General features: G+C 46.4%; 1 protein-coding gene across 1 annotated transcript; it reads left to right on the plus strand.

Moving 5' to 3' along the window:
- The first annotated feature begins 1109 nt into the window (after positions 1-1109).
- Positions 1110-13664, plus strand: LOC124265605. Its single transcript, XM_046700389.1, has 6 exons — positions 1110-1319; positions 2238-2392; positions 4005-4150; positions 5047-5128; positions 12992-13040; positions 13467-13664. The coding sequence occupies exons 1-6, from the start codon at positions 1188-1190 to the stop codon at positions 13521-13523; spliced, it is 621 nt and encodes a 206-aa protein (XP_046556345.1). The 5' UTR covers positions 1110-1187; the 3' UTR covers positions 13524-13664.
- The last annotated feature ends 5218 nt before the right edge of the window (positions 13665-18882 follow it).

Here is an 18882-nt window from a genome sequence, read left to right on the forward strand (position 1 = left end):
ACCGCGTCTCCTCCAAACTCTAACTCTCCCATCAGCGAAGTGCAAATTGAATCTGGATTCGTCACTAAAAACGACCCTATTCCAATCACGCTGAGTCCATCTGAGATGTCGTTGTGCCCAGATCAGCCGTTGACGTCGGTGTAACTGGGTTAAAATTGGTCCACGATATGGCCGACGTGCATGGCGACGAGCAGTGCGCAGGCGATTACGTATTGTTTGGGCAGTCACACGACCTCTAAACAATTCATTCCTAGTGGACGTTGCAGTGAGAAATCGATTACGCAAATGACGTAAGACGATTTGTCGGTCTTCTGCTTGTGTCGTCACACGTGGTCTACCCGAACGAGGTCGGTCTGCTGTGGTGCCAGTTTGTTGGAGACGTGTCCGAAGATCATGGATAGTCCGTCGACTGCATCCCATAACCCTGGCAACGTCAGTGACCGACGTTCCCGTATTCAGCATGCCAATGGCACGTTCACGTTGAATGTTTGACAGTCGTGGCATTGCAAATCAACGGATAATTGACTGTAAGAACTTGTTTTTCCGAGATGTCACTCTACCGTGCTAACTTGGGCTCAATTGCACGTCTCATAAGGTCACGTGACTAGGAACACGAGAAAACATGCTTTTACCATGATGTACGCTCGCACGTGCTGCATGCCTGTGCACGTCGGAGTTGCTGTGTGTCATGATGTCTTTGACAACGCATTTACCCCTAATAATAATAATAATAAAAACTCTTGTATTTAGTTTCAAGAAAATATTTAGAAATGTATGAGTGAAGTTTCATTTTTGACTGAGTGTATGTGAGGCCGTGGAATGAAACACACGATATATAGTTTGTCAATACCAGTTCAGTGCCAAGTATTGAGCCCCCGCTCTCCACACTAAGTAAATGCAATATTTCGTTTTCGAAGTTGTGGACCTCGACAGTTATTGAGCAGTGTGAGTGTACAGATCGGAACGTGCATATATTTGGGACATTATATTGAATTTAGTACTTGGTCTTCACCACAAACTTACCCAAATGTTCATGTTTCCTAACGGTTCGGTATATTATGTGCTCAAATGAAATCTTAAAATCCCAGTTTGCCAATGCCACCAGATGAATCCCTAATCTTTTTTTAGTTTCGCCTGCATGTGGCAGTAATGGTGTCGGTGACGCCTTGGTGACGCTTGTCACCGACATGGAAACTGGAGCTAAGGCCGTCTGTGCAGGGGATAAGACGGTGAACTTCGTCTCCAGCAATGGCGTGGAATTCACGTTACCGGTGTCGTACCCAGTTGCAGGTGGGGGATCTTCCCCTTGTAAATTTGTGGTAGGTGTATTCAGTAAAGTACTTTATTTTGTAGTAGCATGCCATGAATACAAGGTCCTAAATATCTCGTGTGTTCAGCAATAGGATCAGTTACTAGCTGTATCGAGGGACGGATCTAAATCGTGCACGTTACAGCTGTCTGATGTTCATAGCAACGCCGGGGCGGTGGTTAAGGCGTTCGCTCGCCACACCGGAGACCCGGGTTCGATTCTCCACATGGGTACAATGCTAAAAGCGGTGTAAAACTTAACTCCCTCACTCATGGCAACGCCGCTATTTTATCGCTACGATCAAACTTGATCCAGCTTCTGTTGGGTTGAAAAATCTGTCTAGAGGGCGTTCATTTAGAGGAACTGTACATTGTGACTCCGTAGGTATCCTACGTTGGAACTGATGTATGCGTTACGATTTGGAAAGACGTAAATGTCACTCTTTGACGGATGGTTTGGTTTTTGCTATTCCAGTAATTTGGTCCAGAACTCGTATACGATATGATAAACTGGAAATGTGTATAAATGAGCGTATTTGTGCAACAATGGAACCATTTAGCGCTTCATGTATTCATCACTGCATCGGTTTGTAAACCATCACCGTGTAGAAGCCCCTTCACAGCTACGTTCCCGCTGTTGCATATTCCGTGGATATTGCCTGCCTTGTGTAAATCTTTCAGAACATAAACCTACTTGGTTTGGAGGGTAGGGAACAAAGGGTATATCCGTCTGTAATGGAGTTCAGTTATTTGGATGTGAGCAGTTTTTCAATGTACGTTCACTCAGACATGGAGTACAATGTGAACAAGGACAGGACTTCAATTTCTTAAACTAAATGGTGCGTTGTCAGTACTTTGACTAAAGGAAAGGGTATTTTTTTTTTACCGAAATTTCTTTTCCAACATTTGTTTTCAAATGTACTTTGCAGAAAAAGAAGGACGCACTGGTGTTCACCATCCAAGTGGAGGTGGGGTACGGTCGTCGTGGCAGTCGCCTCCACCAGCATGATGAACAATACACAATAACCTGCTCCTTTCAGCCAGGCGCCTCGAAAGAAAGTGGTTCGCTGTCTGTTAAACCCGGGTAGGTCTCATGACAGCAGTGTTTGCAATACTTTAATGTGCCAGTTGGCCATCAGGCTTTAAAATCTACAGGTCCTGAATGAAATCTGTAGGCTTTTTTTTTTTTTTTAATTTTTTTTTTAAAGTGAAACCAATACAAACAAAATAGACTACACTGTGCAGTTTCTGTTTAATTGTCATAACTAGCATAACACTGGAAATGTGGAATGACATCAAATTCAAGTAGCTAGTAAGCTACAGTACGTATGCCAAGTCAAACAGCTCCTGGTCATCAGTCACTTTACTTTTATTAAAGACTGGTGTTGACATTTCTATGTGTAAAGCGCTGAAACATCAGGAAGTGAAACTAAGCTATCTTAACATGATAGATCATGAATGATTCCTGAACGTTAATAACGAAAACAAATTATGGACAGGTACTGTAGGCCACAAGGGCCTGCAAATATTTTTGAAACTACAATATTATATTAACAACCGGCGCTGATCCTCCGGGCCGTCGATTATTTCGAACGCGGCATGGCACTCCGCCGTAGTCGGGCCATATATCGTCGCTTTTTCAATATCAGTCCGTCAGGTGTTAGTTTGTTTCCATAACTGCATCAAACTTTGAGACCGTTCGCTGAGAATTGTGGATGGATTTTACTGCTTGGGGATCTGAAATGACGCAAGCTGTGATGCTGACGGCCAAGTCTGAGGACGGAATGATTGTTTGGTCACTTCGGTTTTCTTTTGTTTTCGATATGAGAACTCACACTATTACATCAAGTTCCCGTCTTGTCACGATTTCTCTATAGGTTGTCAGTGCTATGCCTATGTTCTTGGGTATCAAAGGGATAAATGTCCAAGATCTGCTCAAACCGATTTCCTGTTTCTCTTTTATTGTGATACCCGTGAAGGTCCGGGTTAGAATGCACCTTCAGTAACCCATGCTTGTCGTAAGAGGCGACTAACGGGATCGGGTGGTCAGGCTCGCTGACTGGTTGACACATGTCATCGTATCCCAATTGCGTAGATCGATGCTCATGCTGTTGATCACTGGATTGTCTGGTCCAGACTTGATTATTTACAGACCGCCGCCATATAGCTAGAATATTGCTGAGTGCGGCGTAAAACTAAACTCTCTCACTTTCATTGTCAGATCACAGAAACTGTCGCAATCGCTCTTGGTATTGGTTTGAAACGTCGCTCACATAACTGGAATTAGGTCACAAGTCAGTTGATGTTAGGTAACGTTGGTCGCGGAGAATCCTCGTATGGGCGACATTGCTTGGCAGCTTGACTCCTACCCCACAACGAAGCACACGTGACACCTGTGGTCTCGCCTTAGGCAAGTGATTTTGTTAAAAAATTGCCTCTGTTCACCCAGCAGTGAACGGGTACCCGATGGGATAAGTCATGACTGTTTACCTTCGAGCGCCTCGGATGCAGCTTGTTATCCGGGGTAATGTTTCAGCCCCATGAGCATGCGTAGAACAGGGGCTATATAAATAGCCACTATTATTAGAATATGACGTCAGGAAGTCCACCTCTGTCCAAATGGTGAATGTTTACATGTTATGTGAAAGCATTTGTTTGACAAGTCAAATGTACTATTTTTGAAACCAATTTTGCAGATTCAAACCACCAAAAGTGATCGCCGGGAATAAGCCGCCTGTGAGTAAGTCTTCAATCCATTTGTACGTCGTTGATGTCATCGGGAGGAAACTTGGTGCCTCCGCACCAGCAGGCAAGATGGTGAGATTGAAGGCAGTCACTCTCGGTGAGTACAGAATACAAATTAAACATCTGTAAACAATTGGGTAATATCAAATTGTTTGGTTCTTGTAGCAGTTCTAGTCATGACATCGGAGTCGCGGGAATGTTTTACTGATTGTCTTGTCGCTGGGTGATCACTTGAAAATTGTGGTGTAGAATCGGCTGATTCAGGTCGTTCTATCGATTATTGACCTTTATGACGGTAGGTGAGAGGTTCAAGTCGGGTTTCCGTGTGCGCATAGTGCGTGATGCGTAGTGCGAAACCAACACTTTAAACTAAAATAGTAATAGTCGTTTCCATTTACGCGTGCTGCGTAGTGCGTGATTTTGCTTACGCTGAAAGTGTCCCAATACGCCGGAGACCGGAAGTAGGGATTCCCAAGGGGTTTCACCAATGTCACGTGGTTTTCATTGCACACACAAGTTGCAAAAATTGAATTCGGTACCAGAGATATTTCTTGAACTCGTTAGATGCAATCAAACCATCTAGGAAGGACCACAGATGTTACGAAGATCAAAAATATTTGGAATGCAATTACGAGGTAACTTCAGGAAAACGGTGACCAAGAAAGGACTGGTATTTTGTGGTGTGTAATTAATGTTATATATATTACGTCTTGATAGTCTTTATCACGTTAAGTTGCAAAGTTCCGTTTTGAATATACGTTCTTCAGAAAGCATTGAAGACAGCAATTATGATCAGTACGATCTCCAAGAAAAGACTTGATATACGCGTACACATGGAACTGGACACCACGCCGAGGAACTCGGATAAACAGTTTGTAAATTTGGGTTCAAACGATTTTCAAAAAACTCCGCCCACTCCTGCGCCAGCTACTTGACAATGTGTTGCATACTGTTATGACGAAATGTTGAACAGATTGTCCTAACTTTCTTCAGGACTAAAGGACAAAGGCCTCCGTGCCGAATCGTGCGATGCTATGAATGCGAAGGGTGGCAGGTATCCTGTTCTGAGATCGGGGTGAGTTATTCTTCTTCATAGAGATCGTCCTTGGGGTACATATTATGCATTTTCCGGCTGAAAAATGTCCTGTGACAGTTGTATCAATGTTTTTTGAATAAAAAGATTGAACAATAAATAAACTCTTTTATTTATTATACGGCCCCTACCTCACGGAGTTACCTCCCGTTGCGCATGCGCACCAACTGGGTAGGCTCCTAGACCCGTATCATCATTCCTTCTGCTGTCACTGCCATGAACAGACGTTACATGAGCCGTACAGTGTTGATGAGCTGAGCTTTCTGAGAAAAAAAAACTATGTCTGAGACACCACCTGTATGTATGGTCTTTATTTGCCTATGAAAAGGAACAGTAAAGCTTTACAGTTGGTTGTTTCATAATTGTGACTTTGTATTAATTATATTACGCGAACTTTCCCGTGGTTTACGCACGTGTTGCTCTGCCATGGCGGGAAGTTTAGCGTGCCATGTGGTCGTAATATTGCGTATTGAACCAACTATTACTTTCCGTGGTAGCCTTCACGTATTTTTCAATGTTTTCTACGTGTATATATGCTGCTGGTCCGCCGTTAGCTACATGCTTGCGTGTTTGCTTTCAGGCCTTTTCATCCTGTTCGGTCTGTGGACAGAGCATTCCACGGGCCGACAGGCATGACCAGTGCGTCGCCTGTCTAGAAAAGACTGGCCATGACGCGGACACGTGTCCGATATGTCTTGGGTTTTCCCCCCGGGCCCAAAAGCGGAGGGCGGCGGACACGCTATTTTACAAAGAGATGCGTGAGGCGGGTGGGGAACTGACGCAGGTCCCCCCGTCTAAGACTAAGAGACAGTCACGTAAGGGAAAAAAATCCCGAAGCCAAACCCCCTCTCCCGCTAGTACTGGTGGTTTTGATATGACACTAATGGACAAATTGTTTCAGCAGCATATGGACTCTGTGAAGTCCCTCGTTCGTGAGTCTGTTGGAGGTCTCCGGCAGGAGTTCCTCGCTCACTCCGGACGGGGGGCGGAGAGTCAGGGGGTGGGATCGCCGGGCTCGGCTCGATCCCTCAGCCTTGAGGCGTCTGTAGACCCGTTGCCTCTGGCTTCGGGTCCGGACGCCTCGGCTGCCCCGGAGGGGGAGGTGCTCCCAGTCCCCCTCTCGGAGTTGGCGCAGGGACCGTTGAGTATTCCTGGTGTTCCGGTCCCTGCGCACTCCCGCCCATGAGAGCGGAGGCACCAGTTCTGCCTGGTCTGCCTCCAGCGTCTCGGGACCGGGGTCCGTGCACGCTTCCAGGCGCCGACGTGGAGCGCTCTGTCTGCTCTTCCCTCTCTGTGCTTCCTAGCGCTAGGCCGCCCACCGGGTCGGGGTTAGGGTCCTCTTTCGGAGGAGACCCAGCCTCTGACTCGGGCTCGGGCGCCGAGTCAATGGAGCTTGGGGAGGTAGAGGAGCATGACGGAGGTTTCCGTTTTGCTTCGGCTCTGCGGGAGGTCCGGCAAAGAATTGCCGAGGGCCTACCCCAAGCCGCGGTGCCTGTTGGCCGCTCGGACTCGGCTGAGTTCCGCTTGCCAGGCGAGGCGTTTGCCCCTCGGCAGCCCTCGCAGACGCAGCTCCGCATTCTGCCTTCGTTGGTTCAGGACGTGGTCGAGCCCCTCTTGTCTGGTACCCGTGTTCGGTTCGACTTGCCGGATTTAGTACGGAGGTACCAACTTGGGGAGGACTCCCTGTTCGTTGTTCCCATCGTTGACGAGTGCGTGTTCACTTCCGTCGCCCTGGGGGGAGGCTCGGCTTCCTCCGGAGCAGCTCCGGCTGCTCGGCAAGGGCGCCTCACTCCACCGTTTGCCCTCGCGGGCGCCCCCCTGCAGCACGCGTACCGGACCTACGAGGAGGTCTACCGGAACGCGATGCAGCAGGTCAGGGTGGTGGTCCATGAGGCCTACCTCTCCTCGATTCAGAGGTCGGCCCTGGAGGCGGAGGGGCATGCTGGCGACGTTTCGCCGCATGTCGTGCTGCTCCGTCAGCTCTCGGAAGTTCAGGCACACCTCGCGCGCGACTCTTTGCGGTCTGCTGCGTCGACGGTGATGTGCGCAGTCATGGGGATGCGCAGGCTGTGGCTGTCGACGTCTCGGTACTCGGCAGCGACGCAGCAGACCTTGCTGGCCCTCCCTTTCCGTCTGGGAGCGACCCTCTTTCCAGGGGCCCAGCAGGTCATTCGGGAGGCTGCCGCTGCAGCTACCTCCTTCAAGGACTCTAAGGCCTTGTTGGAGCACCCGCGGGTGTCTCGCCCCCGCGCTCCCGTTCCACCTTCCTCCGCCGGGGTGCAGCCTACACCCGAGTCTGCCGGCTGGCTTCGGCCGCTTGGTAGGGGTAGGCGGAGGAGCAGGTCCGCCAAGGGTAGGGGCAAGGAGCAGTCCTCGACTAGCTCCCAGCCTTTTCGCGGGCGCGGGAGGTCTGCCCCGACCTCCCGTTAACCCATCAGGCTGCCGCTCAAGCCGTGTGTCACACCCAGTCAGCTCCGCTGCTCGGGACAACGCACGCGCTCCTACCCCATATCCCAGTGGGAGGCCGCCTCTCTCTATTCCTGCCGGAATGGGAGAAGGCTACCAACAATGCTTGGGTGCTGGCCACGGTCAGCATCGGCCATTTACCACTGTGGAAGCGAGGTCCGCCCGACTTCACCGGCATACGCCGCACTCCGGTGCCGTCATGTCAGGCAAGGGCGGACATATTGCGCGACGAAGTTCAGGCTCTGCTGGACAAGTCCGCAATCGAGCGCATTCCACCGGGAGAGGAACAGGCGGGATTTTACTCCACGTACTTCCTCGTCCCGAAGAAAGACGGCGGGTTCCGTCCCATTCTCAACCTCAAGGGGTTGAATCGCATGCTCGAAGTACCATCCTTCAAGATGGAGACACTGCGCTCGGTGATCTCATCTGTTCAGCCCGGCGATTGGCTCACGTCAATCGACCTAAAGGATGCGTATCTGCATGTGCCCATACATCCATCGTTCAAGCAGTACCTTCGGTTCTCTTACGACGGGATGTGTTACCAATTCAGGGTGCTCCCCTTCGGCATATCGACTGCCCCAAGGGTGTTCACCAAGCTCATGTTAGTCCCGGCTACCCTCGCTCGCTCGCAAGGAAGGCGTTGTTACCCTTACCTCGACGACTGGTTGCTCGGAGCACTAACACAGCCAGCGAGTCTAGATGCTACTCACACAGTGATAGACATTCTAACTCGACTGGGGTGGATAATCAACCTCAAGAAATCCGACCTGGTACCCACCCAGGACTTGGTTTTTCTTGGGCGCGATTCCAAACAAACAAGGATCTCGTTTCCTTGTCGCCCGACCGGATCACCAGAGTTCGGGAGATGGTATCTTCGTTCCTCTCCCAGCCCCAGGCACCAGCACGGACTTGGCTCCGTCTACTGGGCCATATGGCGGCGACGATCTCTGTAGTGTGGCGGGCGCGGTTGAGGATGCGTCCTATACAGCAAGCTTTGGCTCGGCTGTGGACTCACACGGAGGATCTGGAGCGCAGTCTCACAGTCCCCGAGTGGTTGACACCTCACCTTCAGTGGTGGACAAATGTCGGGAATCTCACCAGGGGGATCCCCTTGGAAATCCCGACGCCAGCTCTCACAGTTCAGACCGATGCGTCCCTCACGGGCTGGGGGGGTGTTCTGGGCAGTCTGTCGGCGTCCGGACTCTGGTCCGAAGCCGAAGCCCACCTTCACATCAACGTGTTGGAACTGAGAGCTGTGCGGTTGGTATTCGAGCGCTTCAGAGAGCATGTCCGTGGCCAGGTAGTCCGTCTTCAGTTGGACAACCAGACGGCCATGTCGTACATCCTGAAGCAGGGAGGCACGGTGTCCCCAGCGCTCCTCCGGGAGGCGTGGGACTTTCTCCTCTGGTGCGATCAGTGCGACTGTCAGGTACTCCCTGTTTATCTCCCGGGGCTGGAGAACGTGCGAGCAGATGCGCTCTCTCGCCGGATCCTGGCCCCGCACGAGTGGATGCTCGACAGGCAGATTTTCAGAGTAATCTCCCAGTTGTACGGGTCGTTCCAGGTGGATCTGTTTGCGTCCGGCGGGACGCATCAGACACCCGTGTTCTGCTCTCGGATACCGGACCCAGGGGCGTTGGCTGCCGACGCCTTCCTGCTGGATTGGACGGGCAAAGTGCTCTGGGCGTTCCCGCCGTTACCACTCATTCCCCGTGTCCTTTCACAGCTGTCCACCCAGCCAGCTCGGCTACTTGTGCTACTGGCACCGCTTTGGCCGTCACAGAGCTGGTTTCCGGTAATTCTCAGGTTTCTGGCTCAGCCTCCTGTTCTATTACCTTTACGACCGGACATTCTCACTCAGAACGGAGCGCCCCACCCAAATCCACGGATTCAGTGGGTGGCTTGGCCTCTGTCAGGTCTAACCTCGAGGCACGCGGAATTCCTGCAGCAGTTGCAGACACAATTCTGGCTTCGAGGCGGGATTCGACAAACGTTCAGTACGAGGATAGGTGGTCCCGCTATGCGCGCTGGTGTTCAGATAGGGGCATTGCAGATCCCTTTTCTGCGGATTTAGTCCGAGTATTGGAGTTTTTGCAAGCTCGTTTGGAAGAAGGCCTGGCGGCTTCGACCATTCGTGGCTACTCCACCGCTATTTCCACTTTTCACACCCCTGTCGATGGTGCTCTTCTGGGGCAGCACCCTCTCGTACAGCGCTTTCTTGCTGGCGCGGAACGGATTCGACCTGCGCTCAGGCGAACCAGTCCACCTTGGGATTTGTCAATTGTGCTAGATTGGCTGTCCGGTCCAACTTTCTCACACCTATCGGCTATTTCCATTCAGTTGTTAACTTGGAAAGCTGTTTTTCTGGTGGCGGTAACATCTGGACGTAGGGTCGGCGATTTACATGCTATGTCGTCCGACCCGGCGCTGACTGTGTTTCACACGGATCGTGTCAGTATTCGCCTCCCAGATACTTACCGACCGAAGGTCGATCACGCTTTCCATGTGACAGCTCCTATCGAACTTCCTACTCTTACCCAGCCTTCCACATCGGGGACCACTCCTACGAGCACTCACCCGTTGGATGTCCGTAAGACGCTCAAAGTCTATATCAAACGAACGCAGGGAATCCGTACGGGTACCCAGCTGTTCTGTTGTTACGGTGGCGGGAAGGCTGGTGTGCCAGCGAGCAAGCAGACTTTGTCTCGCTGGCTAGTTTCGTGTATTTGTGCCGCTTATCAGGCTAAGGGCAAGCCTCCCCCTGAGGGGTTGAAGGCTCACTCGGTCAGGGCAGTAGCCGCATCAAAAGCTTTTGCATCGGCACTCCCCATTGAAGAGATCTGCTCTGCCGCTATTTGGAGCCGGCCAAGCACGTTTATACGGCACTATCAGCTCGATACACATTCCCGTAATCGTGCGAGCTTTGGCCGTTCTGTTCTCTCCAGTGGACAGTGTCCTGCCACCCTGACCGAGTGAGTCTTGGTTTATTGGTTTGTTTTTTGACGCTGCTGTACAATAATTGCGTATTATTGACATATCTGCTACTGTGAGCTAACTACATGTACCCCCTTTCGATTCTCTCAGGAGTTATTTGTCGATTGTGAGCGGTATTTACATTCCCCCCTACGGTGCTCACTAATAGACACATGGTGGGTGGGGCTTTGTTGACATTCGCACCACGTGCGTTGTCTCACTATGCTAAATGGAGGTCGTCTTTGAGCACATTTCCTCCCTGTCAGTTCCCCTCCCAGCATGCCTCTCGCGGAAGCGAAACTGGGTCAAGTGACAGGTGAGTGTTATGGCGTCTGTTCAATTTTTTTCCATGATACGATCGCTATATTTTGTGTGTGCTTGGACAGAATTCCCTCCTCCCTGGCCTCCGGTCTTTGGGAGTCTGTGTTTATGCATAATATGTACCCCAAGGACGATCTCTATGAAGAAGAATTAACCAAACCTGAAGAGGTTTTCAATTCTTCGAAGAGAGTCGTCCTTGGGGTAGGGCTCCCGCCTCCCCGCAATTCTGTTCACTGATATATTCAGCAGAAGGAATGATGATACGGGTCTAGGAGCCTACCCAGTTGGTGCGCATGCGCAACGGGAGGTAACTCCGTGAGGTAGGGGCCGTATAATAAATAAAAGAGTTTATTTATTGTTCAATCTTTTTATTCAAAAAACATTGATACAACTGTCACAGGACATTTTTCAGCCGGAAAATGCATAATATGTACCCCAAGGACGACTCTCTTCGAAGAATTGAAAACCTCTTCAGGTTTGGTTAAATTTTAAACGACGATAAACCCAATTTCACCTCACCTCACCTAGAAACCGGTCCTTTGATTCTGTCGAACAAGTGTTAGTTACCCGTGTAATTGATTGGGTTTGTGTCTGATCGATATCCGTGGAAGGTATCGATATCCGTGAAAGGTATCGATATCCGTGAAAGGTATCGATATCCGTGAAAGGCTTGCCGGGGTTTCTCACGAGTACAGAAAGTCATGTTTTAGATACAGTTTGACTGTGCCTATTACGTTCCTACAACGAGTGCCCCCAATGGGCGTACCTTTATGTACCTGGTGGCAGGTAATTCTCCAAATGAGGACATGAACACCTTACGTAATTTCTTCGATGCTCATGCTGTTGATCACTGGATTGTCTGGTCCGCACTCGATTATTTACAGACCGCCGCCATATAGCAGGAATATTGCTGAGTGCGGCGTAAAACCAAACTCACCCACTCACATTAATACATGTTGGGAGATAAAGTGGCCAATATACCAAGCAAGATCGCCAATAAAGGAAACGCGGGCTTCCCATTCCATCCTTATTGGAGAGATATGTTGTGTAATGGAGGTAATTTTAAGTTAAAGGGTATTATGGTCGCTAGATATCGATTATAAAGCGCATGCAATCTGACGTCGATGGTCTGCGGCGTAAAGCTAAACTCACTCACTACGTAATTTCTACACGGAAACAATACGTTGACATGGAAATATATACGTTAACGAATTCGAAATTTCATTAAATAATCTGTTATATTGGGTCTACAACTTAATTGCAATCACAGAACACAATTCAGTGACAGTATATTGCTATTACTGTTATATTACAAAGTCGGTTATACTATAATTCTTTCTGTAAAACGGTGGTCAGGTGTCAAATTAGGTCGAGGTGGGATATCTCGGTCGAAGAATCTGTAAAATCCCCTCGTCTATATTTTTGCGAGATCACGGATATAGGCTTGGCCTTTTGTCGTAAAGACAGCATATCCTCCCAGAATTGAGTTAACTTGGAAGATTCTATACTCTAGTTAACCCCCAAAACATGTGAATACGTTCTTGCATACAGTAACCCGTGAAGATCCGGGTTAGAATTGGTCTTCAGTAACTCGTGCTTGTCGTAAGAGGCGACGTGACTTGGTTGACATGCCATTGTATCCAAGCTTCCTAGATCGATCAGGCTGTTACTCGAGTCCATACTGCCGCCATGTAAGCCGTGTGACGTTAAACGACAAATATAAGATAGTCTAAATAATTACAAATGTATTACTGTGTTAGATTCTACTGAATCGAATCGTCATAGAATCGGTGTAACAATTTCAAACTTTCACTAATTTAATGTACTGCTGTAAGACTGCTCATAATGGTTGGTCTGGATATGGAGAGAACCGGTTTAATTGACATTTACTTCTGTTGCGCATTTGGGGCGGTGGGGTAGATTGATAGTTAAAGCGTCCGCTCGTCACGCTGAAGACCAGAGTTCTATTCCCCACATGGGCACAATGTGTAAAGTCCATTTCTGGTGTCCCCCGTCGTGATATTGGTAGAATATTGCTAAAAGCGGTGTAAAATCATACTCACTCACTGAACATTTCCGTTCCAGCCGTCGTGTTTTGCGAAGGCATCGGGGCGCAGACGCCGAGATCAGCCAGGTATTTGTCAACAGTTCAATGAGAAAGTATTGACGTTTTTTAATGAATAAGTTTTCCAAGTAGAAACGAGTCCATGGGAATGTTTCCACTAGTGGAACTGAGCACAAAGGCGCAATGTCGCTATAGTAACCGATCCTTGTAATGCTATTGGATAAGAAGCCGGACCGGCGAAAGAGGAAATTGTATAAGATTAAATGAACATGTTTTCTCCTCTGCCCGTTAATTCTAGAAACTGTAGTTGCTGGGGTTTCAGTTTTCCTAGCATATTTGTCCATGATGGCAGAACAAACCTTCCCAGTCAGCATAAGCCCGTAGAACTAGCACCTAGTGTACCTGAGGCATCTCGGGACATCTACGTTCCCAGATCATATTTAACGTTAACCTTATTACATTACTCCTGTTCAAAGAATTGTTTATTTGTTTCAGGTGAGAGTACTGGGACATTTCTGTATGGTTCGAAGGGCCATATCGCGAACGCAGTGACGTTGACTAGTGATCCTGTTAACGTCCAGAAGATAATGGCCCCAGTTCAACTACTCAAAGCTCACCGGTCACGTGTTCGACACAACCTGTAAACTGTACCTAATTGGTGGTTGGGTTAATAAAATTATAGAAAAACACTTACACAAGAAGTCTCTGCTCTATATTTGACCATATACTATAATATTCCGCCGAGTCTGCTGTAAGCCGTTTAGCTTCAACTACCCGTGAAGGTCCGGTTATAACTCGTCTTCAGTAACCCATGCTTGTAAGAGGCGACTAACGGGACCGGGTGGTCAGGCTCGCTGACAGGGTTGACACATGTCTTCGTATCCCAATTGCGCAGATCGATGTTGATCCCTGGATTGTCTGGTCGAGACTCGATTATTTACAGACCATCACCATATAGCTGGCATATTGCTGAGTGTGGCGTAAAACTAAACTCGCTCACTCGCCTTCGTCAAGTCTCCTTTCTGGCAACAAATAGGAAACGACCCATCGATTTCAAGCGGACAACAGTGTGTACGCAGACCGTCCGTTTATAAAGACTTGTCGGAGGAAACCACTATTGGTACGTGTGAACTTTATGACTAGATTAAGTGTTAACTAAAAATCGATAAAAAGGACCACCAATCAGAATGGCTGTCAACACTATTTACATTATCAGGACAAAAGCAGCATATAATATACTACTCACACTTTGCTAAGGATCACCAAAATTCCCAACTTAATTACTTAAACAGATTTATAATTTGAAATTGTATCCATGTAACACTAGATAAATAATGAAATGGTAACCCCTCTTTAGGCAAACAGACCTTTAATCTAACCTTATGCACTTGATATTAGTAACCATAAAAAATGGTTTTCATGGCACAAAATCAACCGTTTTTGCAAATCATGGAACGAGTCATTGACAAGTACAAAACACCTTTTTGAATAGCAGGTATAGGATCCACAAGATGAAATGACATACTGAAACCTAGGATCCATGCTTACAATAAGCTTAGATATTTAAACCAAATTAGACCCCACAACATGGTTTTCTGTTGAATCACTGGTTTGATCCTTAGCAAGTGTAAATAGTATATATAATGGCATTTGTAGTGGCCGAGGACAACACCGGCCGCGCAAATATTGGCGAGTCTAAGTTTATTGCCCTTAAACCTAAAATCTTGCATATTGGCGCCCCAGTTTCGTAATTTATGCACCCAAACAAGGCAATATTAACATTGGCGCCCTACATCTGGATAGCACAGTATGCACGATATACAATATACGTTATGAATAAGCTCTGCTGTGCACAGACAGCGTATTGGTGTGGTACAAACCACAGGAAAATATCTTACTGCATGCATTTCACCAGATGTTTTCAACCATATCGGGCGAATGGGTTTCTTTATTTACTCAAAATACATTTTCCGAAGCTACAACTTTGAATGAAAATGCCATTAATTCAGATTTTAAGGAACCTTTGAATGGAAGTATTTCGAATGTCAATTTTGATATCCCTCTGCAAGGAGACAAATCATGTAGATACAGTTGAGATTAGTTCTTCGGATGAGGAATTGCTGCGTGAGAGTCGCAAAACCCAGAACCGGCATTTGACCAAATGAATAGTACAGCAGATGATGACCTGATGCTTGTTTCTCGGCAGATAGAAAATGAGAATGATCAAACAACTACCAAACGTTTTGAAAACCCCCGTTTGTGATGATCAAACAACTACCAAACGTTTTGAAAACCCCCGTTTCTGATGATCAAACGTGGAAAAACTTGCAAAAAATGAAAACACAGAAGAAAGCAAGTGGACAGTGCGGATTTTCGATTCATGGCAACATGAAAGGAATGGGTTTAAATCCCAGTTAGGCAGCAAATTATCTAAAGGTAATGTTAATAACTCGCCATTCCTGAAAAATGGCGCCGAGGCCCACTATTAAGGAACGGAGAGTTGCAAGGATATTACCCTTCATAAATTACAAAGTATTGGTAATTAAATGTCTGAAACTATCAAAGTCTTACGTTTGAAACTGGTACACATCGCCCCATTCCTGAAAAGTATTGGAGCAAGCAGACCATGGAATAACGTCACAAATAATATTTAATAAGATATTCTGAAGATCTGAATAGAGCGCTGAGTCGTGTTTTACGCAATATTCCGATATTAAGGTACCTTTTTAATTGTTGAACCGATAATAGCTCAAATAATCAGGGCTGCGCAAAACATTTGTTAAACATTCTAACATTAAATCCTATAGATTTTGCTATTCCAACAAAGTCTTCATCCTACAGAGACGGGAGCAAACTACTTGAAATACACTTATCTCAATATCAAAAGTTGTTTGGAGAGATTTATCCGAATCGTGGCCAACTATGCAATTTTTACAAGTAAATGATATTGACACTGAAACTCCACAGCAATATATGTGGTCAAACGACAATGTCACCTTAGGTCAAAAGCCTATTTATAAACTGTACTTGAAGGGAAAGACCGCCTCCGTGGTGTAGTGGTTAGAGCGTCCGCCCAGAGAGCGGAAGGTCGCGGGTTCGATCCCCGACCGCGTCATACCAAAAGACGTTAAAATATGGTACTTGTTGGTCCCTGCCTGGCGCTCGGCATTAATGGGTACAACAAGGACTGGTTGGCTCGGAGTCAGCATAATGTGTCTGAATGGGGTATTCATGCTTCACTGCGGCATGGTATCTCCGTGGGCTAGCACTATTAAACCAGCTTAAGTCCGGGCTAGTACAAGCAGCCGCATATACACATACACACGCATGCACGTCGTCATATGAGCGAAATATTCTCAAGCACGACGTTAAACCCAATTTCACCTCACCTTGAAGGGAAATGTTAAATTCATTAATGGTCTACTGAAAAAAGAGTAATTTTCTTACCTATGAGGAGTTAATTTCCTTATACAATATAAAGACTCTTAGAACATAGGAGTATCAACTTAATCAAATCATACCTACTTTACTCTGTGAAAAGCAGAGGAGCCATTTATTCCTAATAATATACATATTATTCTTTACAAAGAACATAAAGGATACAAGATTTTCTACTGTCCTGTACAGGAAGCATACATGACAAGAAAAGCTAAATAGTCAACTCGAGGGATATCAAAGTAGATATATCAGAACAACTCTGGAAAGTTTTTAACTTTGTAACTTTCAGAAAACTTGTAATACATGGTTAAGATGGCTTCAATATAAAATTGTCCAAAGAATCATTACAACAAACAAGGATTTATTTAAACATAAACTGATACAATCCGCTTCTTGTACATTTTGTAATATTACAATCGAATCAATTATCCACATATTTTTTGAGTGTGTACGTGTGAAAAACGTGGCAACAACTAAAAGCCTGGATTGAAGGAACCGGTACAAGATTAATTCTCAATGCAAAACGTATATCTTTGGATATAAAGAAATACGATATGATGTATTAAACCTGATTATCATCGCAGCAAAATACTATATATATGCAAAGTGATGTTCTAATTCACATCCACAGTTTGTTGGATTAAAAGATTACCTACACATCCTGTACAAAATTGACATTGACTGCCTTTTCACACTGTAACTACAATAAATTCTTCACCTTTTGGTCATCTGCCACAACCTCTTCACACAAATTACAATAACAATGTGTTCTTCTGGCCTTGTATCACCCTACGGATTATTTACCACCCGTGTCCGTATTTTGTGTATTTACATGTACCACAAACGCAACAATTATGTACCCATCATAAAGAAATAAACCGCCTCCGTGGTGTAGTGGTTAGAGCGTCCACCCAGAGAGCGGAAGGTCGCGGGTTCGATCCCCGACCGCGTCATACCAAAAGACGTTAAAATATGGTACTTGTTGGTCCCTGCCTGGCGCTCGGCATTAATGGGTACAACAAGGACTGGTCGGCTCGGAGTCAGTATAATGTGTCTGAGTGGGGTATTCATGCTTCACTGCGGCATGGTATCTCAGTGGGCTAGCACTATAATGCCAGCTTCAGTCTGGGCTAGTACAAGCAGCCGCACATACACATACACACGCATGCACCTCGTCATATGAGCGAAATATTCTCAAGCACGACGTTAAACCCAATTTCATCTCACCTCATAAAGAAATAAAGTGATTTTAAAAAGTCTGTTCAAAATCTAAAACTGTACACTTCAGTTGTGGAACGCGGCTGTGCTAGAGTGATATTTGATATGTAATAAATTGATGAAAACATTTTGAGTTTTTGTTTCTGTTATGGGGGTATTACTGTTTGGATTCAGCGTTAGGACCGGGTCAGTAATAGGGCGCCAGTATTTGAAAGTGAGGCGCCAATACAGGAGATAAAGTGGCCAATATACCAAGCTAGGTCGCCAATAAACGAAAGACACGAGCTTCCCATTCCATCCTTATTGGAGGGATATGTTGCGTAATGGAGGCAATTTTAAGTCTAAAGGATATTATGGTCGCTAGATATCGATTATGAAGCACACACAATCTGACGGCGATGTTTCCAACATGCATTAATAGGAGTGAGTGAGTTTAGTTTTACGCCGCACTCAGCGATATTCCAGCTATATGGCGGCGGTCTGTAATTACCGGTAATCAAGTCTGGACCAGACAATCCAGTGATCAACAGCATGAACATCGATCTACGCAATTGGGAACCGATGACATGTGTCAACCAAGTCAGCGAACCTGACCACCCGATCCCGCTAGTCGTCTCTTACGACAAGCATGGGTTACTGAAGATCAATTCTAACCCGGATCTTCACGGGTTGTATCAATAGGAGTAGCCATACCGTGAACAATACAGAATTGCGCGATGAGACTTTGCGATACTTGGTTCATATACATGACCGCCCAGTTATGTTTATCCACGTTTGTCAACTCCAGCGTTGTCTTAAACCAGTATCCAAGCAACTTTGACCTTTTTCTTTATCTTTTTTTTTCTTTGTAATGGAGGCCATAGGCCCAGGCTACACTTCAGGATTTCAGAGCGGTACATATGTGCATATATAGTTCAGAAGACAATAAGTTAATTTACAAAGTATGCAAAAGGAAATATGATATTATTGGCATAGAAGTGAATCTCTAAGTTTCATTGCATTGTGTATATAAATAGCTAGGTTTTTTACAGTATATGGATTGCCAGTTGACGTGAGCATATTAAACTTATGAATAGTGGGATTCGAATAAAGGTTATGTGGTAAATACAAACATCTCAGATTTTGATAACATTTACATACCAAAATAAAATGGAATTCATTTTCAATAAAGTTATCTTTACATACAAAACATAATCTATTTGACCTACATAACTGCTTTATGTTCCCCGCACCAAGCTCTCATGCCGTGCTATCA

Source organism: Haliotis rubra, unplaced genomic scaffold, assembly GCF_003918875.1.
Source record: "Haliotis rubra isolate DU_JTF1 unplaced genomic scaffold, ASM391887v1 Scf987, whole genome shotgun sequence".
NCBI lineage: Eukaryota > Metazoa > Mollusca > Gastropoda > Lepetellida > Haliotidae > Haliotis > Haliotis rubra.